The sequence below is a fragment of the Syngnathus floridae genome, chromosome 7, assembly GCF_059516105.1.
Source record: "Syngnathus floridae isolate MCC-2025c chromosome 7, RoL_Sflo_1.0, whole genome shotgun sequence".
NCBI classification, from domain to species: domain Eukaryota; kingdom Metazoa; phylum Chordata; class Actinopteri; order Syngnathiformes; family Syngnathidae; genus Syngnathus; species Syngnathus floridae.
Window position 1 is genome coordinate 13,066,473 of NC_142419.1, and position 26,035 is coordinate 13,092,507.

General features: G+C 42.0%; 1 protein-coding gene across 8 annotated transcripts; it reads right to left on the reverse strand.

Annotated features, from left to right (window-relative positions):
• Positions 1–1,756: 1,756 nt before the first annotated feature.
• numbl (NUMB like endocytic adaptor protein) lies at positions 1,757–25,977 on the reverse strand. Of its 8 annotated transcripts, XM_088381718.1 has the most exons (11): positions 25,730–25,977; positions 25,517–25,624; positions 16,210–16,488; positions 9,881–10,031; positions 9,006–9,080; positions 8,179–8,253; positions 6,722–6,862; positions 6,112–6,319; positions 5,751–6,002; positions 5,396–5,575; positions 1,757–5,309 (listed from the first exon to the last, which is right to left on the reverse strand). In XM_088381718.1, exons 3-11 carry the CDS (start codon positions 16,248–16,250, stop codon positions 4,222–4,224), a joined length of 2,211 nt encoding a protein of 736 aa, XP_088237844.1. In that variant the 5' UTR covers positions 16,251–16,488; positions 25,517–25,624; positions 25,730–25,977; the 3' UTR covers positions 1,757–4,221. The 8 variants fall into 8 exon arrangements, with proteins under 8 accessions (XP_088237844.1, XP_088237848.1, XP_088237847.1 ...); XM_088381722.1 differs by lacking the exon at positions 16,210–16,488 and having other exon boundaries at positions 25,517–25,543; XM_088381721.1 differs by lacking the exon at positions 16,210–16,488.
• Positions 25,978–26,035: the final 58 nt, after the last annotated feature.

Sequence of the window (26,035 nt, forward strand, 5' to 3'; positions counted from 1 at the left end):
TCTTTCACGTTCAAAAGGAGCTAAAAGTTTTCACGCACCTGCACTTAACGAGGGAATCACACGGACACTCCATTAGGTACACCGCCATTTTCAAGTGTACCTAATAACAGGCCACTTTATTAGGGAAAGATCATGGTCAAAGGTCACAGGTGTCAAGCTCTAGTCCTTGGGGCCGCGTTCCAACATGTTTTCCAAGTGACCCTCGTTAAGCGCAGGTGTGTGAAAAGTTTTAGCTTCTTTCACGTTCAAAAGGAGCTAAAAGTTTTCACGCACCTGCACTTAACGAGGGAATCACACGGACACTCAATTAGGTACACCGCCATTTTCAAGTATACCTAATAACAGGCCACTTTAATAGGGAAATATCATGGTCAAAGGTCACAGGTGTCAAGCTCTAGTCATCGGGGCCGCGTTCCAATATGTTTTCCAAGTTACCCTCGTTAAACACACACAACCGATTCTAAAGATTCAGTTCACTTGAGAACTGGAATGCACATAACGAGTACAAAACAGTGCAAGCAATTGTAGCATTCCAGTCGAAATAGTAGACTGGCTAGTGACTTGGGCTCTAGCTTGGTAAGAGCATGGTTCGATCCCTGGTGTGAGAAATTATGTAGATGCTCTATTGTTGTGCAATTAATCCTTTATTTAATTATTCTTTTTTTTTTATCTCGTGTAGTGTACCTATTGAAGTGTCCATGAGGTGTACTGACACATATTGTCATATAAAGCATATAAAAGTCTGATTTTTATGTTTTAATTGGCGACTATAAAAACAAGGAATAAAACACCAAGCAAGTTTTAACATAAAAGTTTATTAAAAATAAAATTAAAAGTAAATTTCAAACCAGCAATCCAATGTGAAATTGCAGTAGATATATTGGATAACAATATTTAGGCGTATATATGCATACACGTCATTTAAAAACTACAATAAGTGTTATAAAATCAAGATTACCCAAAGAGAAGCATAATCTCCCCGTTGTTGCATAACGGCGCATCCCTTCATGCAATACAGTTAGCCGTTAGCTTGGAGAAAACGCGCATGAAAGAAGTGGCGTTTCAGTGAGTGGTTCTTTCTTTCCTTGGCAAATCGTAAATCTACATTCTGGTTTACATAGTCCACGCCAGGAGGGAGACTGATCTGTTGATGCACGGGAAGGAAGGCAGTTGACCCATTGACTCGTTCGCGAAAGGGAAAATCAAGATTCGTTCCCTCACTGATCCGTTCTCGTGTTGAATTGGAAAGCGAATCATTCATTCGTTCACTCACAGATTCGTTCGTTGGTGAGAAGGAAATGCAATTCACGACTAGTTCGTGAACGGGAAGTGACGTCATTTTCTTCTTTGTTTTGTTTTACGGCAAGGTGGCACCAGCTTCAATGGGCATTACCGACACCTACTGGTTGAAGTCATATGAAGGGAGAAAGAAGGAGGGAGGGAGGGAGGGAGGACGATTCGTTGAACGATTCGTTTGAACGAATCTTTTGAGAGAACTGATTTTAAAGATTCAGTTCACTTAAAAGAACTGTACTGCACATCACTATTTCAAACTCGGGTTTCAAAGTAGGGTTTCATACTTGGGTTAGGGCTTCAAAGTAGTGTTCATACTAGGGTTAGGGTTTCAAAGTAGGGTTTTAAGCTAGGGTTAGGGTTTCAAACTCGGGTTAGGGTTTCAAGAGGACACAAAAGAAGAACGTAATGATAAGAATGGAGGAATTAACACACATACAAAAATCTTGTAAAGATGCACAAGTATTGTATTATATTACTTTATTCATCTTTTGTACAATGTAATTACAATACAAATATGTTGGTTTAAATACAAAAAAGTCTGTAAATAAAGATTAAAAATAAACTTCACTGTTTTCTGTTACCATCACTAAACTAGTTTTACAATCAAGTTCATGAGGTCATTTAGTTTGCTTTGTTGCAATAACCTACATATAATTTAGAGGGTGTGTAAACAAGTCCAGTGAAAGAATATATTTTCAGTGAACAATAAAATAGGTTCTTGTTTCAAATATTTGTATTTGTTGGGTAGGTGGAAGGGGGGGGTAAGATTTGTCAGAAAACAAACCACCTGATAATTGGGAATTTCTTTTTAGATGGCAGCCTATCAAATAGCAACACTGCCTTATTAAAAAATATTTTATAAATGAATCCTACTGAAAACAAGCACGGAACATTGTCACTAACTCTTCATACAGTTGAACTCCCATTGAGGCTTGCTTGTTTGGTAAATCTTGCTTATCAGACTGTAAATAAGGAATACTGTGTGCTAAAGTTGGAAAAATAAATACTTCAAAAGATGCAAGTTTGAAGAGTGGAGTAACAAGATTTGGAAATGGAGGAGGCAGTCTGTTCTGTGGGTAAGATGACTTTTCCAAACTCACTTGTTCCCTCTCATCGTCATCATCATGTTGGTTCTCCATCTCTTGTTTTAATTAAACACCGTTGCTTGACTTTTCTGGAAAAAGGTGGACGGCTACTCTTCAGAGCCTTTGAGCTAGAGAAATGTCCACCAAAGATAAACGTGAAGTTCTATTGATTTGTCCGGAAAGAAAGCAAAAGTGCCCACTGTATGGGTGGGAGTATCATGCCACTATATACACGTGCCAGGCAACATGATCCATTTCATCCATGGGTAGTATTTGGTTCCCGTAACATGCCCTGACTCTCGATTGCTACCTAAACAAATATAGATGACCTGCGTGGTCCTATTTGTTTCCCTCGTCCTTCTTAAGAGTTCAATAAAAATAAATATATGCGATAAAAAATATCTTAAGGAAACACTTAAACATGTTGGATTTGAGGAATATATAAGTTGTCAATGTAAAAAAAAAAAAGTACAATAAATAAAATCATTTTGGCAATAAATCACAATGGGTCCTCTTATGCAGTGATTCTCAACCAGTGTGCTATGAGAGATCATCAGTTGTGCCAGAAAAAAAAAAAATCCAAAGTCAATCATTTTTGACAAAAATTGTATAATTTTCTAATCCACCTTATTCCTGTGCTCCATGAGCTGATAATATTAAAAAGGTCAGCATTAATATTTCAAATAAGGAGCATAACCTCTTCCTCGTCAGAGGCGCTCACTAAAGCTTAATGACAAAAAACGCTACCGCTCCATAAAATCCAAATCGTTGCGGCGATCCTTCGCCCACAAAATAAAAAGGAGCACATTGAAGAAAAAAATTGCCACATTCTACGGGAATTCATGCACATTCTTGTTTCTCCATGAGAGCTCGCAAAAATAAGGTAGACATATATTTTGTTAACTTATCGATGCCAACAAGGCAAAATAATAAAATGCTCTTCCACCAGATGTCTGAGGGTACGTGATTAACCTGTACCTCTTGAGAATTATTTTTGTAAGTGGTGAGCCGTGAATTTTTTTGAAATATGTGCATTGGCTCAATAAAGGTTGAAAAACACTGCTTTTAGGTCCAGTGGGTATAAGAAGTCTACACACCCCTGTTCAAATGTTGTAGTTTTGAGATTTGAGATAGAAAAAAGAACAAGCTACTTTAAAAACATGACCTGTAATCTGTACAACTCAATTTAAAAAAAAAATGAGAAGGGCGGTAATAATATACGACTATAATACTGTGGTTGCATAAGTGTGCACACCCTTAACCCTGCACATGTTATCCCTGTTGTTTCTTTCTACTGCTAATTTTGAAAATATTTTTTCAATTAGATTGTTTAGGTCATGGTCACAATATTGGTTGAAAAAGTTTTGCAGGGCTGTGTAGAAATTTTACATCCACTGTACGTACAATCGGTTCTCAAGATTAACAAGAGCATTAATCTGTTCATCAGTCAACACAAGAATGATTTCAGTTCTTCACAAGGATTTTCTCACCACAACAAATACTGCCAAAATCAGTCCGTGGGATTGGAATGCATCTGAGTCACCTCTGAAAGAAAGCAACTGAGCGTGTCGCCAAGTGACACAGTCGATGTGTGAAGGGACTTGCAGCTGGTAAAGAAAGTAAAGCCGGAGTGCAGACATGAAAGCCAGAGTGAGGCGGAAACGAGGCGGTGTGGCAGGATTTAGATCATCACATGATCCGTTTGAGATGTGAAAAGCTCCTGGCGGCAGCCCGTCAATGTGTAAAGCGCTCGTTGGAGCTTCAAGAAAGCAACATCGTTGTTGTGCCGCGGCGTTTCAGGACAGAGATGCTTGAATTAGCACCGAGCTTTCTCCTCACCTTATAGCTCTATCTCAAAAGTCTTCTGCAGGTTGTTCGAAAACGGGTTGGCCGCCGCCGGGCTTTTGTTCCCAGGTGCCTGAGCTGACGGTTTGGTGTTGGTGCTCTCAAGTGCCGCCCACTGGGCCTCAAAACGCTCATCATCTTGGGAATTATTGGTCACGGGAGCAGTCAGATGGCTGCCTTCTGGCGGCCAGCTGCTCGTGCTGCCAGCATTGTTAGCGTTTCCGTTCTGAAGGGCTCCGGAGGCGCCGCTGTGCGTGGGGAAACCGTTCATGGCTGTTGAAAGTGGAGGGGTGGAGGGGAATGGTGTGGAAAAGCCTCCAGTGGGAACTCCTGAGTAAGGGTGTTGGGTCCCGCCCGATCCGAGCGAGCCCACTTTAGGCCCTCCGACTCCGGAGCCGATGACACCTCCCGTACCAGATGACCCAGTGGCCGTGCAGAAGACATTGGCCACCATTTGCGACGGCGTTATTCCGACCACGGGTACGCTGACATTTGGGTAGGTCATACTGCTCGCCAAGCCCGGCATGTAGGTTTGCATGGGAACAAAAGCCGGTTGGACGGGCTGGCCGGCGAACATGCCCACAGGAGCCGAAGTGGCGTCGAAAGCCAAAGGAAAGGGCTGCAAGATGCTTGGGAGGGAGCCTCGGGGACCCCCCGCGAGGGAGGGCTGGATCATCGGGGCTCCCGACATACTCGGACCGGACATGGTGGGGATGGACATGGAAGGCAAAGACATAGGGGGGCTTGAAATTGGAGGGCCGGGTATGAGGGGGACGGATGATATGGACATTGGTGGGAGGGGCTGAGCTGAGAGAGCAGATGGGCCCGCGATGAGCGGTTTGGACATGGTACCGAGCGACACCGGGGCCAGACTCGTTATCTGCTGACTCGATACAGACGGTGGCCCCGGAATAGTGGGGATGGTAGGACCCGGTGGGGGGGTCTGCTGGGACCTGACTGCCTTGGAGACCTCTTCTAGCCATCGCTCCGCCTCGGAGGGTGTGCGTTTATGTCCACTCTGCAATGCCGTGGATGCTGGAGGAGAGTGGAGAGGAGGATCTGGTTGAACCCAAGAAGATGTGGCTGAAAGGAAAAAAAGTTGATGGCATTTGTGAAAGTGAGCCTAAGATTTACTTTGGGTGTGTATTATTGAAAACACCGTGTGTTACCCTGTATCGGCGCTGGAGGAGGAGGCAAGGCTGGAGGCACGATGCAGGTTGGCAGAGCATTCGCAGGTGGGCAATGGTTGGAGAAAGGGTCCTCGGATGGCTTTGTGAAGGAGGTGTTGATCTGGCTACACAGATCATTAATGTCTCCCTCGCCGGACAAATTCATGTCCACCTCTAGTACTAGCAAGAAAGGAGCACACAAAAGGCAAGTGGGAGGATGAAAAAAAAGGAAGAATGCAGCAGACACAAACCAGATGAAGACAACTGCAGTAAATGAAGTAAAAAAAAAATTGCAGAAATAGAAAATAACCGAAGCGCATCTTAGTGGCAGCTACTGTTTTTAACTTCAACTCACCGGGATTCTTGGTTTCAAAGTCAGTCTTGCGTTGCAGAGTGGATGGCAGGTCATTGAGGCGAAGTGACAGCTGTCTCTTGAAGGGAGAGTTCTTCTGGCTCAGAGCTGGAAATCCCCGGAATGAGCCTTGGCGTACCAGTTGCTCGATGGGTGCGTGGCGGCGGGGGATGGCGTGAGGTCCGCCGGGTTCTGCCGCACCCTCGGGTGGGGAGGCAGTACCGGGGGGCAGGGCTGCGTGAACGGAGGGCTGGTCTGGAGGAAGGAGACAGGAACCACAGTCAGGTAAACACACCTTAGTCGCTTTCATTTGGATTTCAAAAAATAAACAAAAAGGGGAAATATTTATTTCTCAGGACCTCACCTTTGTTCTTCTCCGGCATTTTGTCATCTCGTTCACTGCCGCTGCCGTGGGCACTGCACGCAGCGTTGGCGCGGAAGGAGCCCTCGCGTACGAATGAGGTGCGGCTAGCATCAAAAGATGCCGTCACGCCGCACTCTTTTTCCCGTCGCTGTTTCCTCTCCAAACAGGCAGCAAAGGCACACCCGACTGCATGGCTCAGTCTCTCCCCCTAATGCAGCGGAAATAAAAACAGCACTAAGATGTGACTGATGATTAGAACTCTAACAAGGGAGCCATTTTGATTGAACAAATGTGTTTTAAAGCCTTCATTGATTTTTTTTTTTTTTTGGTCTAGGGAGCTTTGTTAGAAAAAAAAAGTATTTTTTTAAAAAATGTATTTTAAAAGCCCTCATTGATTTTTTTTTCTTTTGTCTAGGGAGTTTTGCAAAAAGTTTTTTATTTTAACAAATGTATTTTAAAAGCCTTCATTGATTTTTTTTTTCTTTTATCTAGGGAGTTTTGTTTCTGTCACAGACAGAAACTTTTTAAGGGGCTTTTAAAAAAATGAAAGAATTAATACAAAAGGTCAAACATGAAGCGAGACAAAGAAGCTTGTCGCTTCCCCCCTCACCGAGTCTTTGAGAGCCATGAAGCAGTGGCACATCCAACGTCTGGTGGTGCCGTCTCTGCAGATGTAGGAGAACGCCTTGTCATAATTTCGATCCGGGGCACAGAAGGAGACTTTCTCGATAGTCTGGTCCACAATCAGGTCCTGGAACAATAAAGAGATATAGACATCAGTTTGACCAAGATGGGTTGAGAGTCCAAACCATTGCAGTGCTGAGTAAACTGATCCAATACCTAACCGGCTATTTCCAAATGCTTTTTTTCAGCCCTACCTATAAAAGTCACTAACAACAGACTGTTGACACTGCGGCCTCTTAAAATCTCTGGGATGTTTGTTCCACTCGTCTCTCCTTTTATGAAAGGTTTATTCAGCCTGCCTCGGTGTCTACAGAGCAGACTTAGAGGGGGGTATCGCTTTCTTAGTGTATATTTAGGGGCCCCGAGCTCACTTCTTTGACACTCCAAAAACACACAAAAAAAAGGGAAGCACAACACAAGAGCCGAGAGGCTGATGAAAGGGCCAAAGAAAGACAGAAAGGCTCACACACGCATCCACTCACATCCTTTTTGGCCTCAGAAAACAAAGAAAGGCGTGGAAGAGGGGGAGAGAGAGAATAAGGGAAAATGGATAAAAAGAAAGAGGGCCATTCACAGTGGACAGTGAGTGAATGCAGGGAGCTGCTGGTACCAAGGTGAAAGGCAGTGCAAGCTTTTTTTTTTCCAGACAACTGACTGTGGTCATGTGATGTCTGCTTTTCATTCAACGTGCAACCAAGGCTATATAGCGTCAGGGCTCAGGTAACAACCAATCACAGCTCAAGCGTGCGTGTGTGGTCTTCTAACTATAAAGTGAAAAGAAGGAGCTTCTCCATTGAACTGACTCGCTCCTTTATTCTCTGCAGCTCTTTAGCATGATCTACTTTCAAAAGAGTTCCCGGTGAGTTGCTCTCACACAGGGTGGCCTCTCAGTCACCAGACATTCCTCAAGAACAATTTTATATCTGAGCTCCTCCTCCCGCTAAGCACCACTATAGGACCAAGACGAGTGGGAGAAAATGTTTATATTTAAACTTTTCACTTCATTAAGTACGACGCCATCAATAATTATTAACTCATTCACTGCCAATGCAGTTAATATCTCTGACGTCTATAACAGTCAATGGCTCTAAATGAGGTAAAATACTAAAAAATAAAAAAAATGCTTTGTGCAAGGTACTTCTATAGTGTCTCACATAGTTCAAACTATACAACTAAACACAATAAACAAAAGATACCCTGCTGAAAGAGTCAACCAAGTGAGTTAGTATCTTTGTAAAGGTTGGATTTACAATTCAGCTGAGCTAATAAAGGGTAATGAAAGGTTTTCTCAGTCAAGCGTACAAGGTCACGTTTGTTTTCTCAGCAATAAAAAAGGGCAAGTGAATAGATGTAAAACATTTAAATGGGAAAAAACATGCTTACCTTTGTCTTATCATCAACCACCCTGAGTCCGTCGGCGGAAACCCACAATACTGCCTTTACTGTCTTCTTCCCGCTCTACAAAGACCCAAAAAAACATAGAAAAGAGGTTTACTAATGAACTCATTCTAGCAGTGATGTCATCAAAAACTATTGTTAGCGTGTCAAGGTTCTTGCCATGCTAATGATCTAAACTTACGGTACGGGGTGTAGGTGGAAGAAATGAGAGAGGAGGGTCATGAAAAAGTTTTTTTCCCCCAAACCTCAGAACACAAGGTCCAAGCCAATACTTTTAAGAAGTCTGCGGAATTGTGACCGTGTGAGTCAGGCAAAGCGTTAAATAATTCTCTTTGAACCATTGTGTAGCAGAACGAGTCCTAGTTATTGCATAATCCCACCGAGAGAAAAAGAGCAGAATAGACAGGAAGCAATTTATGGAAGCAGGAGTTAAAGTGGGAGGTAAATGAGGAGGTGTGGGCGAGGAATTTATTAAGAAGAAGAGACTCGAGAGTTTTTATTGAAAAGCTGGAGCGTTGGAAAGACAGATGAGATGTGCAGTTCAAACATGGCAATGTTTACTGCTTGCAAAAATAACATTGTACATCTCCAAACAAGCCTCAGCAAATGTGTTTATTTTTCCAGACATCTGCTTCTGTCAAATGGGTCACGATAAAAAATGATGTTTTCCAGACAACACTATTTTGTGTATTTTGATTTGTGTGTCTCCAATCTATACTGTAAATACAAGTCAAAGCCTCTAACCAAACTAAACTGCAGAAAATAATGAAAGTATGTGTTTGCACAAGATTGTGTGTTGGTCATATACTCACAATTTTAAGCTTTTTCACCGCCTCCTCGCACACATGCATCCCTCTGGACTCCTCCACTTCCACCAAGCCCAGGTACTGCAGAGCAAAGTATGAACAGGATATTAATTTGAAATCCACTCCATTGACTTCCCTGTCTGTTTTAATTACTTGTTCATTGAAGGAGAAGAAAAGCGACCATCCAAGCGGTTCTATATTATGTTGGAGCTATTATTGATGACAGGACAGAAAGGAAGCAGGACTGAAGTCAGGATTTTTTTCCAAATTTCCCCCATAGGGAATTTATAATGAATGTTTGTCATGTTTACAAATAAAATAAAATAAAATGGGGGTTTGTAAAAACTATATTTTTGTATTGTGGACCCCTTGATGATATTGCCCCCCCAGCCCCTCCAAGGAATAAATCCTAGCTCCGCCAGTGCCAGCAGGGACATCACTCCCATAACTCTATTTGTCCAACAATATTGTAGTATATTAAAGTATAAAAACCAAAGACCGTGAGAACAAACAGCAGGTGTGCAGGATTTTTTTTTTTTTTTTTTTTTTTAAACGTCTCAGAGAAAGAAGAACTTCCATATTTTACTAGACTATAACCTTCTCCCCTCTGGTCTCCTATTCAAGGCCTCTTTATTATGTGCTCCTTTTATCTGATACGGTATGACTCAGTCTTAGCTCACATCTCCTTGAGTCTCTTTATCGCCTTTCCATGTTGCCGTCTCACAAAGAGTCATTTCATCCAGCCTCCTCAAATCCATAACTCAATAAAGGTCATTGTTTCTCCAGCTCTTCTCTCCTCTGGGGCGGAGGTTATCGATTACAAAAGGGAAACAGTCCTTTGCTTTTCTCACTGGTAAAATATTGAGGGTTGTGAGGCTTACCCGTACGGAGAAGTTACATTTGCCCCTGCGTACAGCCTCCTCGTCTGCCTGCCACTGATGCGGTCTGCTGGCCTCGGGTACATAGGTGGGCTTCTTCCTCCTCAGGCTCTGACGAAGCTTGTTCATCTCCGGCGTCACGTGCTCCCTGGTGCTGTTGACATAGAAGAAGAAGAAAAAAAATAATAATAATAATGAATTTTTTTCCATTAATTTGAATATTTGCGATCTGCATAGGAGTATAAATAAAAGAAGTACGACAAAATAAATATGATAATTCTCCACATCGGTACGTTATGACTTTTTGTGGTTACCTTTACTACTTTATATGTGAGGATTAAATATTTGGAATAGAATATTAGGAATCCTATGACAATCCAAATGGATCATTGTTATCTATACAGATTTATATTCACCCCATATAAGGGATCTCAAGATTGTGAAGATGTACCTAATAATGTGTCCAGTGGGTGAAAAAAAACAGCAAAGCTAGTAAAAAAAAAAAAAAAAAAAAAAAAGTCGTCATTCAGACTGTGCACTTGGAAATCAACACGAAAACTACTCCCTAAATACTATGTGCAGTGTCAGTGCTGTCTAATTAGGACCATTCAGCATCTATACTCTGTACAGCAACGCTAATTTCCCTGCACAATTAAACGTGACACCATTCAAACCAAGGCTGCTTTTAAGGATAATTACATTCATTTCCCCGACAGTCACATTTGCCGCGGGAGAGGGTCTGGCGTGCATCGAAAACATTTCTCTCGCCCAAAGCTGAAATCTCATCATGGTTCTTTGCCGCATCTCACTATTTATGCAAATTGTTTACATTCCTATGAGATAGTCCTGTCTCATTATATACAGAAGCCTACCATGATGAAACGTTAATTTAATCAGTTGGTCATAGAGAAACTAAACATTTTCATCTCATTCAAGAGTTCAAAGTAACAAAGAGGCAAATGTTTTCTTACTGTCCGGGTGGCCCAGAAAGCGGCTTGTTGGCTACAACAGGGTGTAAAATTGCGCTTCCTCCACACTGAAGGCAGATAATGTCCATAACGTAAGCATAAAATCTACAGCGTGAAGAGAAGAAAAAGCTCCCTGAACTACACAAGAGGGTCAGCGTGCACATTCAAATATATATACACATGCAGACACATCACTTCTAATCATCACTGCTGCAGTTGTGGTAATATCTGGCGGGCCGGAAGCGTGTGTGTGTAAATTTACACTCGTTCTCACCTCACGGGCGCGTGTGTAATGTGGATTACTGATACGCGACGGCTGCAAAACAGCTCGAGTGGCATTACTCATTCCTGGCATGTGAGTTATGTGCTCTGTGCCAGGAATGGACACACACACACCGTCAATGTGCACACACGCTGTAACTTGTGCCATTTATTTCCAGAAACAGTAACAAGCACCCACGGCATAGCAGTCAAAGAGGCCCACATTTATTTTTCCGAGCATCACAATGCAAAATGATGAAGTTCGGAACAACGTAGTGAAAGTCAAGGGGCGGAGACGTTACTGAGCATGCAACTTGTAAACCACTTTCCATAGTTGTGACCTCACCCTGTCGACAAGAACCATATGCAGGATTTTCTGCAGCAGCAAAAGAACGTACAATACAACGAAACATGAATAAATAAAAAGGTCAAAATGAGAACATTGCAGTCATAAAGCCATCAGCACCTTTGAGTAGACTACACAAACCAATGGCGTGATGCCAAAAGAAAAACAGTAATTTCCCGTCCAGACATCTGCGATACATTAGTCCACACTCCTTCGACAGAGATGTGATATTTTGTAGAATCCGAAGTCTCTTTACCTAAACTCACGGGCCTTGCAATTGCCCAAAAAACAACCAACACACTAGACGACATAAATAAAGATGATTTGAAATCTCATTCCTAACGTTCCTCCACTTTGTGATCCTGTTCAAGGTCGCAGCAATGGAGCTGGATCTTATTCTAGCTGACAACCATGACTGCTCACGAGTCAATTGACTCCAGAGCGCATTAAGCACAAATTAAATTGATTTTTTCGCACAATCATGACACACACGTGTGCCGAGTGTACTTCTTTTTGTATAATTTGTGCTAAGGCTGCATGACCTCATGTCTTTCCAGCTGTGTTTAGTGGTCACCAGATGGGAATCTGATTGATATCTTTGGCTGGACTCCCAACTTTTTCTCTCTCACACACACACTCAAAAACACACACACGTGACGCAGGCAAGCACACACTGCATTTCTCCTTCATCCAGATGTTTTCAATTCGACAGCAGCTCCCAATTTTTGCCAAAATGGGACTCCTCCCTCCCTCACACTTCTTCTAAACCACGTGTAGTGAAACGCACCTCAAAAGAGAAGCAAAACGTTGTGCTTGCTAGTGCGTGCAAAGTTTAGCATGAGTCACAGCAACGCTTTCAAAATACGCAAAAGCCCAAATCAAAGCCATATTCCATTTTGTCTGTTTGACACATTTGTTTCCCAACTTGGTCTTTTAACGCCAAACCTCATTTGCAGTGAAGTTGGGATGTTGTGTCAAACACAAAAACAGTTTCATGAAATGATTTGACCTAGATTCAAATAAATATACTTCAAACAAAATGTTTTTTTTTCCTCTCATTTTAAATTTGATGCCTGGAGCAGGAAAAGACAACAACAAACTGAAGCAATAATAAATGCATTCCAGACACTTAACAAGAAACACAAAAAGAATTCCAAAGTAATCAAAAGCAGAAACGCTGAACATATAATTAGAACAAGTCAGCACAATAAAAAACAACAACAATTAGTGCAACATTAAAAAAACAATATATTAGTGATTAAACGTGAGACAGTTACTGTTTTGATGGCATGCCACTTTTTTTTTTAAACCATTATTTTTTTTCCAGACCATGAAACTGCAGCAAAGCAGAAGCACATGATGCACGAAAGAAATAAGACTTTAGCCTACAAATATATTTAAACCAAATCTCTGACCAGTATGTTTTGCATAAGACTTGTATAAAATGTTTCAGAGGCAGAGACTAGACTTGAGGCAAAGACAGGCAGCCCATCCCTTCATTCTCGCACACGCATGCGCGCACAATCACACACATACACCTGACCCACTTTTTAAGGCCTGCAGACTTCAACTGACACTGAGTAACCCGGATAAGGACAGTAGAATTCATGCCATCTCTGTCCCTCTCTCTCTCTTTCTTTCTCACACACATAAACACACTTTTTAGACAACAGGTGGAGTGCGGATTAAAAAAAAAAAGTGTGATGATGTGCAGATAAATGAGGCCATTTGTGTTTAGACTCAAGCCTGACCCAGGACAAGGTGGACTTATTCATATGTGATCGAGAAAAGAAAGAATTATTTTTTGCACACGCAAATGCTACAAAACTGACAACACAATACCACACCAAAGTACAAACAGAAATAAATTTTCAGTTTGATGACTTTCACCGAAGCGTGCACTCAACAAATAATTCAAATAAAACCTATTGAAAAGTAAATGAGTGGCTTAGTGTTAAAATCCTATAATATAATTCATCACCAAAGTAGGCCAGTGTCCTAAAAACAATGTCACAACACAATCGTCAGCTTCTGAAAGCGCCAGACAGCCGGGTCACACTGAACATTTTCAGGTCAATATCATCGCTGCAGTCCCACAAATCACCCAGTCGCAATCCCCATTTGCTCTCTAGCAACAATACAATCAGATCCGTGGAGTGAATTACAGTTCGTGTGTGTGTGTGTGTTGCTGACTGATGTAAATTGACAGCTGAAGCAGAGCCATGTGCCGAGCCATCAGCCTGGCAGCCGTGACTAGCGACTGCTGTCTCTGTCATTCTCCATCCGTTCCTACACACCCACGAGCATAATGTCCTTTCTCACCACCTTCAATATCATGTTTCGCAGGAGTTGCTGGCGATTGGAGGCATTAAAGAAAGCTCACATAAGTCCATTAGCAGGTGCTCATCTTGCATAATAGGCTTTCAATCTTCTCAGTGACTAAAGCGGCAATACATTGTGGGGAATGTGGAGGGAGTGTCACTACAATAACAACCAAGCATGCAGAATAACGCCCAACTCTAAAAAAAAATCACATACCACCATATTTTTTTGAATGCTAATAATTATATGAATATGAATGCTAATAAAGAAGACTAAAAAAAAGCACAGCACTCAATAAAAACAATACAAAGAGGGAATTAAATGAGCCGTACAGTTATTCTTGAATAAAAACCCAATTAAGTACAGTTCTGGTTTCATCCATACACACAGTTAAACAAGTTGTCAAGACAAAAACCTAGAAAAGAAAAAAAAAAACTTGTCTGTATGAAAACAGGAGAAAATGTCATTGTTACTAATGAAGTGAAGATCCAAATAAGATAATTTTAGATAAATCAAGTTCAACACCAGCCAACCATAGATGAAAACTGCTCTTGAAACTCTACAGCATTTGATCTTTTCTATAAATAAAACTGTTGTTACTTCCACAGGGAGGTTTTCAGTCTCGTACCGTCTCCGGGATTAACACTTCACTTTGACACTGCCCCTCCCGCCATTGTTTCATTTCCCACCCACACGAGTTGCGCCTCGGAGTGTGTGTGCATGTGTGAGTGTGTTCTGGCCGTTGATTAATCTCAGTTTGAAACAGTGTTCTTTAGTCAACTGACACATTGTCATATAAATTACATGTAGTACTGTAAAAGTGACGGAAATGGGTGTGGCAGGGAAGCTAATCCAAAGACTTTGTGCAGTCAGGCATGAAGGGGAGCAGCGGGGTCGATATCGTGTTGTCATCCTGTTCTCCTACTTTGTAGCCCACAGGACATCCCATAATATCTAACAAGTCTCTGATATCAAAGAAATTTAGGATAAATTCAGATCAATTTCTTCTCACAGGCCCGTATGCTAGCTTGATTATTAAAGGCGGCCATTTTGTATTCCTAAAACCTCGCTGCGCACCTCTAAATAAAAACGCCACAGACAGTATGACTACTGAAATAATTATGACGTCGACTCCACTGACTCATAAAATGGACTCGTGTAATCTGGTTCTGTTTAATTGATTACAAATGGTAATAAACTCACAGGAAGCATGACTCGTTCTCTTAATCAGAAGTGTTTATTGTACCGTCTGAGATGGGAGAGTTGTTATGGATCATTTGTGGATATCAAAACAACTCAGCATCGGCTTAATCTTTGCTTAAATTGACAGTATTTATAGTAATTATAATTACTTAATTCATAATAAATATGCCTGTCTTTTATTTTTACATCTTTTGCATTAGATTTTAAAGAAAATGCAAATTTGGTGTCTTGTCGCTTTGTGGCACACAGTTACGCCCATGTCCGAGAGTCTTGAACTGAAAAAGGAAACCCTTGTGTACTGGATGTGAAAAATATTCAGCCTTAGCACACACAAAGAGAATTTCCTGTCCACCCAAAATACGTCAGATGTTACCTCATAATTTTGGAACTTGTGCATTTTTGGGGAAAACATCTGCACTGATGGAAATTTTTCCACATTTCCACAATGTTTCTTGAACGTTATGTTGAAAAAGTCATCAAACATGGCTCTTTTTCCACAAGCATCTCATTGGCCTAGTTTTAGTCCCTACTTGTCCAGATTTATACACGGTCTCTCCACTCTCTTCATCCTCACTTTTTTTTTTCCTTTTCAAACCCAACTTTCACACTCCTCCTCTCATCTGCGTCCTGTTGAGTCTGCAGCTCGCTTTTCTTCATTTGTCCTCATTTCACTCATTTTTCTCACTCTGCGCCTTGTTCTCGCCACGTTTCACAAAACACATTCGAGCTGTTCCTCTCTCGAAACTCTCGGGAATTAAGCAAATCCTCCAGCCTATAAGACATGATTGAAAACATACCTTCTGCTGTGGAAAAGATATGCATGCCAAACGCGCATAAGGGCAAAATCGTGCTCCGAAACATAAAAATATGTGCATATAACACAGAAACAATATGTTGTGTGTTTACACGTATATAGCATGTTAATCTCTTCCATATGGGCATCTGCTAAGGCTATTATCTACTATGAACCCCGTGGACACAGGCTAGACGAGATCTATTATCACTTTGGCAGGGTTTGAAAAGCGACTGTTGCCAATAACACAACAGGAAAAATATAACGTCTGCTTTTGACCTCTATAGCGCTCAGAGAAATGAAATGTCATCGTGATTACTTACGCATTGGTGACCCACTTTGGAGTCAAAACAGTTGAAAATCTAATCAAAAAATGCAAGGCAACAAAAATGATGACGCCATGGACTTCTTGCCCAAAACCAACATCGGTTTGACTCACCTGGATTCGATGACATCACCCATCTCACCGCAAGAACTCATCGTAGAGGAGAGAAGATCACAGATGTGACGAGCTGACGTTTTGAGCAGCAAGAGCGGCGCAAGAAAAAGATGAGCGGAGTAGAGAGTGTGTGATGATATCGCCACTCACACTGAGGAGCTGGGATGGGAGCGAGCGCAGAGCCAAAGGGAACCACACCTCTTCTTAAGAGATTAACTTGGAAAAGGAGCGTACAGATGCGTGCAATTCCCAGTAATCAGCGTCCGTCCACGTGAGCGTCTGTTGTACAGATGCACAGAAACAAACAAATACTGCACAAGCGTGCTTGCTCACAGCTGCGCTATAAATAAATGATAAATCAATGGCTGGCCCAAATCCTGGGAGTGGGGAAATACTGCATGAAAAAAAAAAAGGAGGGGAGTGGTGGTGGTGGTGGTTAAGCGAGTCATGACACAGTTTTTTGCACTCCATCTGCTCTTGGTGGAATGGTCAAGAGTGCACTAGGGGAGAGGGTGAGAAGTGATGGTGGTGGGAGGGGGGCACTTGAGGATGACAGCTGGATAACAGCATCGCCTTGTAAAGGGAGCAAAAAAGACTTCCATTTTAACAAAATAACTCTAAAATGCCTTTTCATCATTGACTTTTTCCTCCCTATTCCTTTCTGCTGCACTCCTCCAGGAATCGGATGTACAGACACTCGGGAAAGGAGGGTGACAATGAGACAGATCTAAAAATAAGCATTGAGGAGGAGACAAAGCTGGAGCAGAAGACAAGCCTTTCAAACAAACCATCATACTGAGGAATGTGTGTTAAAAATGAGATCATTTCTGTTCTCCACACAGAACAAGTTTTAGAAACAAAAGGATGATGCCTCATCACAACTGTGGTATGATGGAGGAGTGTGTGAGTGTGCCCTCAAGTGGCTTCTGGACACAAGCACACAATTGCCCACTTTGTGTGTTTGTCTACTGGATTACATAGTCAATAGGTTTCCATTAATAAAGAGTTGGGGAGGGGGGGAGCATGTGAGGTCTAAAGGTAGCGGCAGAAACTCAGAAGCTTTTGGTGCTAATCGAAAGGGCATCCCAGCTCCTTCACGCAACGCTAAACATTGGAATGATCAGCCTTACTGCTGCATGGCAACCACATCCCATGGCAACCAGGGGTATTTTGGTGGACATTTAGAACATCAATAGAAGATATCTTAAATTTGTTCTCATATGGTGGAATGAACTACTGGCGACATAGGGTCACATGGGAGACTCTGGAAGAGGGACGGCGGAATAGGAGACAAGTGAGCCTCTTCCTGCTCTCCAAGTAACAATTAGATTTGTGTGAAATAAGTAATTGTCTAATGGAGTGAGGAGGGTGGCTGATGAAGGAGCATTCTGTTGCCTTGTTTAGGAGCGCCCCTATTGGAAGGAAGGAGAATGACACACAGTCATGCATGGATGAAAAGCTATCAGTTGATGTGGTATGAGCAGGATATTAGACTTGATTAAAAAGACATTTTTTAAAAATTGTAGAAATTTAAATTATCACAGGGCACATTTCTACAGTATCTGTGTGTATCTTGCCAAATTTAATATTGTTGATCACCAAACAACACATTCATGCATTATGTACATATATGCATGTAAAGCAATTATATGCAAGGCCGTAAGTCAAAAATCAATATGCTTTTAGAGCTTTTAACATCTGCCTCATTACCTCTGTCCGTCCTTGGTCTAAAAGTGCTTTTCTATACACAACGTACATGATGATGACACTGATAGGATGGAAACGTTTAGCAAGGACACAGCGTGGCGTTATGAAGAACAGCCAGTTCATATAGCATCGCTGATTACGTTTTTGGGAAGTGGAAAGACCAACCTCTACACGTTACACGTGATGGAAGGTTGACTCAATTGATATGCATCTGTTAAATAGATATATCCATCTGTCTGTCAGTCCGTTTGTCTCGGGAGCAGCTACCATCTGTCTAGTTGCCCTCTAATCTGTTCAGAAATGCAGCACGCTTAGCCCACGGGAAAGCGGTCTTGTCTTTTTCTATCTCCCACCACAATAAATACGTTGCTTAAAGCAATCAAATAACTACAATGAAAATATGGTAATTTTTTTGGGACTGTTATATTAAATGTTTTTACTTTGATTGAGCAGGGGTCACGGTTGCCGTGCAGATTAGACACGGTGACCTTCACAGGGTGGTCCTGTCCCATTGACAAACACTAAAAGCAGAGTCTGGTCATGCAGAACGAATGGCAAACAAAATTGGTGCACTAAAACAGGCAGTTGTAGTTGGATAAAGTTGGATTATGTTGAACATGGAATTCTCAAGACAAACGCTACCGTGACATGAAGAGGCTTCCGTGTTTCTGTTGAACGCTCTTCCTTCCTACAACGCAGAGGTTTTTCATATACTTTGTGATTTATTTATTTTTTTTCGAATTGGGAGCACATAAAGAAGATGTATATTTTTTTAAAAGTGGGAAAATAAATACTGCAGTCTCCTGGATGGGTGACAGGCTTATTGTTCGAAAAAAAAGGGTTGGCCTTCATGCACTTTTGATTTCCTACTTTTTTTTTTTGTTGAATGCATCGGTGGGTTACATTGCATCACACGGCAATGTTTGGCTATTTCTGTAAATGGTGCATCACAGACCTGCCCACACGCTCTGCAGTGGTTTACCAGTCCGACTATATGGTGGAGAACTAAACTGAAATGCAATGCTCCCAAGAAGCAATTTCTTACTAGAGCACGAGTTTCGACTCTCTCTGATAAAAAACATGCAGCTAATATTCTACTTCCGAGCTTCCAGTTCCAAGAACTTGTGAGAACAAAATGAGTGTTGTGATGACAAACAATAAACCCCAACTGATGTTAAGACCCTCAAGCAGACTGGTTCATGTATTACGAGAGAGGAAAACAAAAATGGCACAAAAGGGAGCAGTGTCCTACCGTGTTGCTAGAAAACACTGACACACAACAAGCTCATAGCTGCTTTTGATCGAGACGAAAGAGGAGCAACGTGACAAGTAGGCCCGCTCTCACATCATCATACATCTTGGTGACTCCTGCAAGCACAAAAGACGTCACAAGCAAAGAGAAACTCCCTCCTCGGCATTGTTTCCTTAGTAAAGTGTGGCGAGACAAAAGCGAGGGATTCTTTTGCACATGAAACGAGTGCGCGTGTGTGCGTGCGGGTAGTCACCAGAGATTACAGACACGCACCACAGATGGTCAGCGCGTCTCGTCTTTTCACCGCCACCACCGTGGAGAAGAATGGCCAGCGGTGGGCCTTCCTCCTACTCCTCTTCCACCCCCTTTCTCTTTTATCAGCACGTGTGTCCGTCAAATGGGAGCGCGTGTCTGGGACAATGGCCGCCAGACAAAGAGCCCGACTACCCCCCACTAGGAGGCTGAATAGGGGGGGCACGTGGGCCTTGTCATCCATGGAACAATAGTACTGGAAGAGAGAGGGAGGGTGCTGACCATTCGGGGTGATCAAGTAAGGTGGCCTTGAGTTTTTCAACTTTTGGACTGCAACCATCAAGCCAAGTCATTTGAATGATCACGATCAAAATTGCATTGGTGGACCACCAACATTTTTAAGGTTCATCTTTATTCGTCATGGAGGAAAACCACACAAGCATGGGGAGAACATGCAAACTCCACACAGTCTGGAATCGAACGTGGAACCCCTGCACTGTGAGACAGACCTGCTAACCAGAGCATCATCATTCCACCCAATCTAATAATCTTCCTTGAAATTACATGGAGTTAATGGCAATTTTTTTCTAATTTCTACCTCCTAATCATAATTAATGGTATGATATTTCGCTAACATATTTCAAGGTCATGCAAGGTTCCTCCATTAAATTATCTCCAGTGCAAGCAAACACAAGCAGCACCTCCAGAACGTCTCTCACCTCTGAGCCAAGGATGTAATTTTTTTCTCTTTTTCTGTTATGGACACCTTGACCTCACAGTAGCAGATATTTTGGAACAGCTGGGTTGAGTCTGCAGGGTAAGTGAGGGGAGTGGACAAGAGAAGACATGTAAAGGCGGGCAGCCAAGCAGGCTGCTGACAGACTCTTTTGAGGCAGCAGCTGGTTAGAGAGGGGGTTTCACCAGCTGTGCCTCCGCTGACCTCTACGCACACATCTCGTCCCCCATTTTACCCCCCAAAACTCCCATCCCCCAATTCTTTAACCAAATGTAGGCAAACACACGGCACACTCAACCATCTGTCAATAGTGTGGCCCACCCTTGTGCAATAATGCATCAAAAAAAAAATCAAATCTTGCATCGTGTCCCAAACAACTTCCCTGGAGAGAGATTTCTTAAACGAACTTCTCTGATGCGCCGAGCATGGAGCTATGCTCCCTCAATAGATTCGCACGGTTTAAATCCTATGACTAATCCAAAACACAGTAAAGTTAATTTATATTCAGCAGAACAGAGAAAGAGACACATTACTGGAGCTAATACCCAAGGGAAAATTACGTCTTCACTTTCACTGTATTTATTTTCACTACGAGCATCACACACACACACACAATCCATCAGTGGGCTTAAAGGTTATGTTTCAGGTAAAGTGTTATTAGCATTCACTTAAGAGCCAACTCTCAGAACCGCAACAAAAATAATGAATTGATAAATGCGCCTTTTGCAAGCTTTCAGCAAGAGCAAGGAAGTGTGACCTCTTTTTAATCTGAAAATTCTTCTTGCGTCCATGTCTTTGCCCTCAAGGTTTAGTTAGCAGTGTGAATATTGGATAGGGACAGATTGCATGGCGTAACACTAGACCTACATACACAAAACAAAATGTGATCTTACATTATAGAAAATGGGTCCCTCAAACTACATAAGGTCAAATGTTATGTGCCACAAAACAGCTATGCATTTTTATTGCATCCATTTTCCCTATTTTAAAAAAAATACAGCTAGATAGGGAATTAGTAAGTGAGCATACCGAGCTACTGTCTTTCCTCTCGGGGCATCGTAAGATTGTGTCTGAATTATGGATTATGGGATGTAAATATAATAGGAGGAAAGACGACATGGAAATGTGTTGTATGTGAATGTAAGGGGAAAATCTTCAAAGCTGCTGAGTGTGCAGCTGAGACAAAAGAGACGGAGAGGGGGGGTAAAATTTCCCTGTGATTCTTAGAACAAGTCCCCTATGTGGTGCATAGAGAAAAAAATATAAACGCATAGAAATTCAAGAATCTTCCTCATGCAGCAAGTCAGAGGCCATCTGGTGACTATAGGAACCATCACCACACCTAACTTGACCCACCCACTGTTAGGAGACAAGGTGTTACCAGAAGGAGGCATGCTCCTCACCCACTGAGAATGACATGAGCAAGAAAGATGAAGGGAGACAGGCAGAACTAATCAGGTCGTCGTGTGCTAATGACATCACGCAATCTACTTCCTGTGTATCATTGCCATCTCCACTACACTGTATTGCTTTAAGGGAGTCAGACTGTTTTGGCAGCTCTCCTTTCTGGGACACATAGCTGTGAAAATTAACATTTCAAACAAGCAAGATCACTTGAGATTCCAGATTGTGGGAAGTTGGGTCATTTGAGCACAGCTCAGTCAAAACTGGGAAAATGATAGCAGAATGATCAGGTTGAGAAGATTGATGTGAAGCACGTGCAGCCTTGAAACTTCATCGAAAATCAATGTTAATGGAGGTTTCGGAAACGTCCTGGTTGTGAGAGGGTGGTGCTGAGAACTCATCTAAAAAAGGACAACATGATTTTAGAGTGATGGGAGTGGCAAAACGCTAATATTGTGCAGTCTGTTCATAGTTATTTTATCTCTTGCAGTAAATTAATCACTTATGGTATTAATCAAGTGTGCGTGTGCGCGTGCATTTGGGTATTATTGAGAAAGAGCTTTTTTCCAAACAGCTCCCATTAGCTAGATACTAACAATTGTCCAAGATGTCTTGGTAGGAAGATAAATTAGAATTGAAGACAACTAATGGGTCCAGCCCAACTCCTGGCTGGCCAATCAAAAAGTGTTAAATCAGGTATTTGCCTAAATTCCCAATGGTATCTGTCAATTTGGCTGCCCATGCAAAAACCTACGGACCAGATGGTTTGAGTGGCTGGCTAATTTATAACCTTTCTGAGTGGCTACCTCAGCAGTGACAAACTCCGAATCCCTCTGTAGGGATTGCGAGTTGGACAGACTACTCATCTTCCAGTGGAGACAAACAAAGAGGAGGTTTGTTCCACTGGGAGCCTGCAAGCAGTGAATGCTACTTCCCTTCACTGAGAGAAAAAAAAAGCAGACAGAAGAGAAGGGGCCAAAAGAGAGACAGTTGAAGAAACCGATGACTTGAGAGGAAAGGGAAGAAAAAAAGAGCAAGACAAGGACAGAGGAGAAAAGACAAAGGGAGTTAGCCTCAGTGGTTCTCAAACTTTTTGCACCACGGACAACCTATAAAAATACTAAGATTTCAAAAATACCACCAACTTGAAGATACAGTAGCGTAATAGGCACAAGTGTTTATCAAAAACAAGTTTAGCATATTTAATATTACTGCAAATCACAGCGCAGTTTGATCATAGACATTAGACTCAGTATAGGAATTAATTAATTAATAGATAAATAAATAATAAATAAGAAAGAAAGAAAGAAAGAAAGAAAGAAAGAAAGAAAGAAAGAAAGAAAGAAAGAAAGAAAGAAAGAAAGAAAGAAAGAAAGAAAGAAAGAAATACTGAGAAAATCTACTGTTGAGAGGTTGAAAGCAGATTTGGACAATTTTTCTACTCGTTTAATAAAATAGTAGTTGATTCATTTGATAATCGATTAGTCAATGAATCGATTGATTTTGACAGCGAGAGCAGTGAGAAAGAAATGGCGCCGTCTGTGATAGAAAGACGAGCAAGGAGAGGATAAAAAAGAGGCGCTGACAGGAGAGGCAGATCAACTGATGGAGACAACGTGCGAAAGAGCGAGCGGAGGGAGAAGAGTCATGTGGAGTCAGTTGCTCCTCATCAGCAGCTCGGCTGTCAGAGCTCTTCACCATAGCAACAATGAGTCATAGCATCTGTAAACAGAGGCAATGTTTTCTAAACCGAGACCCACTCAAAGATTAGCTGTGACATCACTTTAGTGTTTTTTTTTTTTTTTTACAAGAATAGCACGCCACAAATTGGTCCACATGGGTAGCAACACAAGCTGTTGTTTATTTATTTTTCTGTTAAATTTCGAGTTGACATAACTGGCAGTGTTAACACACTAAATAGTAGTACTGTTAGACAAAATGTCAATTTATGCTAATTATATACAAGAATAATCTTGTTCAAATGCATTGAGTGGCATCATGATTTAATTAATATTTAAGGACGTTAATCCTTTTCATGAATGTTTGTTTTAATAGTAGTTGGATATGTGCCATATTTAACTGTCACATACTGCACTATTTTATTTATTTAATTTTTTCAAACAAAGTGCTCTACATTTTACACTTTTCATTTAAAATGGCCTCTTGTCTGTTCTTCAACATCCATTATTGCACTTTCGGTCTTATTATGCAGTCACCCATATTTATATTGGCTGTTGGCGAGCCTATGTCTAACATTCGCCCATCCCCTCTCGAAAAAATTTCAAGTACCGCACATCCCATTACTAAATTTGGGTGGCTCTGATTCATCCCGCCACTAGAGATGCAATTCTCTGTTCAATTCAACAGTTGTTGATTGCATGCTTTCATTCATGTAATACCTGAAATCATAAAGAAAATGTTAAAGAGCAACTTTTCTTGTAATCTTTACCAGCATTTATTTCCAAGCATGCAAGTACTACAGTATTCAGATTTGGAGGAAGTGCGACGTGGACACCGGTAGTAGCGGGACCGGGTATGGAAGTGGAGCTGCTTGTTTAGCAGACCCACCCTGACCGGCACAAAGGGGGGGGGGCACGCCCGATTCCGCTACCGGCCACGGCAGACAGCCCTATGATTGGCCAGCTGGATGACCTTTGATCCCAGTCATATTGTGCTGTCAGCTGGGCCAACCCTTGCCCCCTTTGAATGGGAGTGCAACAAAAGCCAGCCAAGATGAAGTAGCAAAAAGAGCTGTATGACGGGAAATGGTCTAAGCGGATGTGGAAAGTGCGTGCGTGGAATGTATGCATGCGGTGGATTAGAGCTTGGCTGTATTCATGACAGTGTTTCAGCAGTTAGCTTCATCACACCCAATTTGTCCTAAGAAGCCTGAACGTTTTTCAACTTGAAACTTTCACCTCAATTCCAGACAAGTCTTGATCCAGCCTAAAATCTAAACCATGCCCAAACAACACTAACAAAACTTCACAGTGGATCAATCTAGTTTTATCTATCCAGAAAATGATCCATCACTAGGATAATCGATTAATCGGATAATTGTTGTACCTCTTGCTGCTCACAACAGTAGCATGGAATAAAAACAGTATACACCTTGATCTGAAAAGTAGCCACACTTTCTTAATTCAACAAAATCCCAGATCTTGCCCAGATTCTATTATCTCATTTTAATGTTAAATCCAGATGGTGTCTTCACAGGTGGTGTAAGGCTTGTGGTGGTCTGAATACTACACCTACTCTCTTAATGCACAACATGTGATTCTTTCTCACTCTCTGAGGCAATGGGTCAGAACCCCGCCCCCAGCAGTACTCTGTGCGGAATGCCATGTCATGGAACAGATGGAGTGCTACACACAATGAAACTTCATGTACATATTCTCTGGTCTATACAAAAGCACGTGTGTTCAATGAAAGCCCCACTACACTTCCATGGGTAAGTTCTCTCAATATCTGTATCATCTTTGAGATCATATTACACATTAAAGTATAATGCACCACTGTTTTCTTCAAAGACATGACATGAAAAAAAAACAATTGACAGACTCAAAGGATCTGCAGACAGGTCAGTCAAGGCTTCTGATTTATTGGTGACCAGGCTGTTGTGAAGAAAATTGGCTAGAAACATCAGATTAGTAAAATTCAGAAGAAGCAGCAAAGAGACGATTTTTATAGAAATATACAGAATTGTCACACATTGCTTTGCAAAAGTTCCACTTTTTTTCCATGTTGGCTTATGGACGTGAGGTATTGTCAATGCATGGTCACATTTTATTCATTTATTCAAATGAAAGATGCTAATCACCCATTTATAATCTCTCATCTACTCCACTAAAATCTCGAAGAGCATCGTGCTATTGTTACATATACAAGCCTGCTAGCCAATAACCGAGGAAGTAAAGAGGGATGCACCAGGAATGGGCTGCGTTCAATCTACTCACCGACAACGACGGATGATCGGATCTTCTCTGTAAATCCAGCACGAGAAATTAATCAAAGAGAATTCAGCAGTATTTCCAAAGATCTTCTCCAGTCGCTCTTTTGATTCCCTGACGGCAATGTATGGTGTCGCTGTTTAGGCGTAACTCAAGCAGACTTACACACTCAACTCACGCACACACAAAACACGCGGCGTTACACCAAGACAAGCTTACGCATGAATCGGAGATATAGGGCGTCAAAGAACGATGCTTTCAAGTCAGTGTTGATCTGTGTGGCGTTTGGTAGTGCAGCTCGGATGCTTCGCCTGTTCACTGTGCACTTACTGGGCTGCCCCCCTCCGGCTCCACCCGCTAAGACTGCCTTTCCAGTGCGCCCATTGGCACACGCGGCCGGACATGCAAATCCACACTTCCCATTGATGTTTTCCAGAAAGGATAGAGAAAGGGGGGAAAGGCAGGCGTGTTTCCATCGCTCCACTGCGCCACTGTGCGGTAAACCACCCACTGTGGATCCTCTCC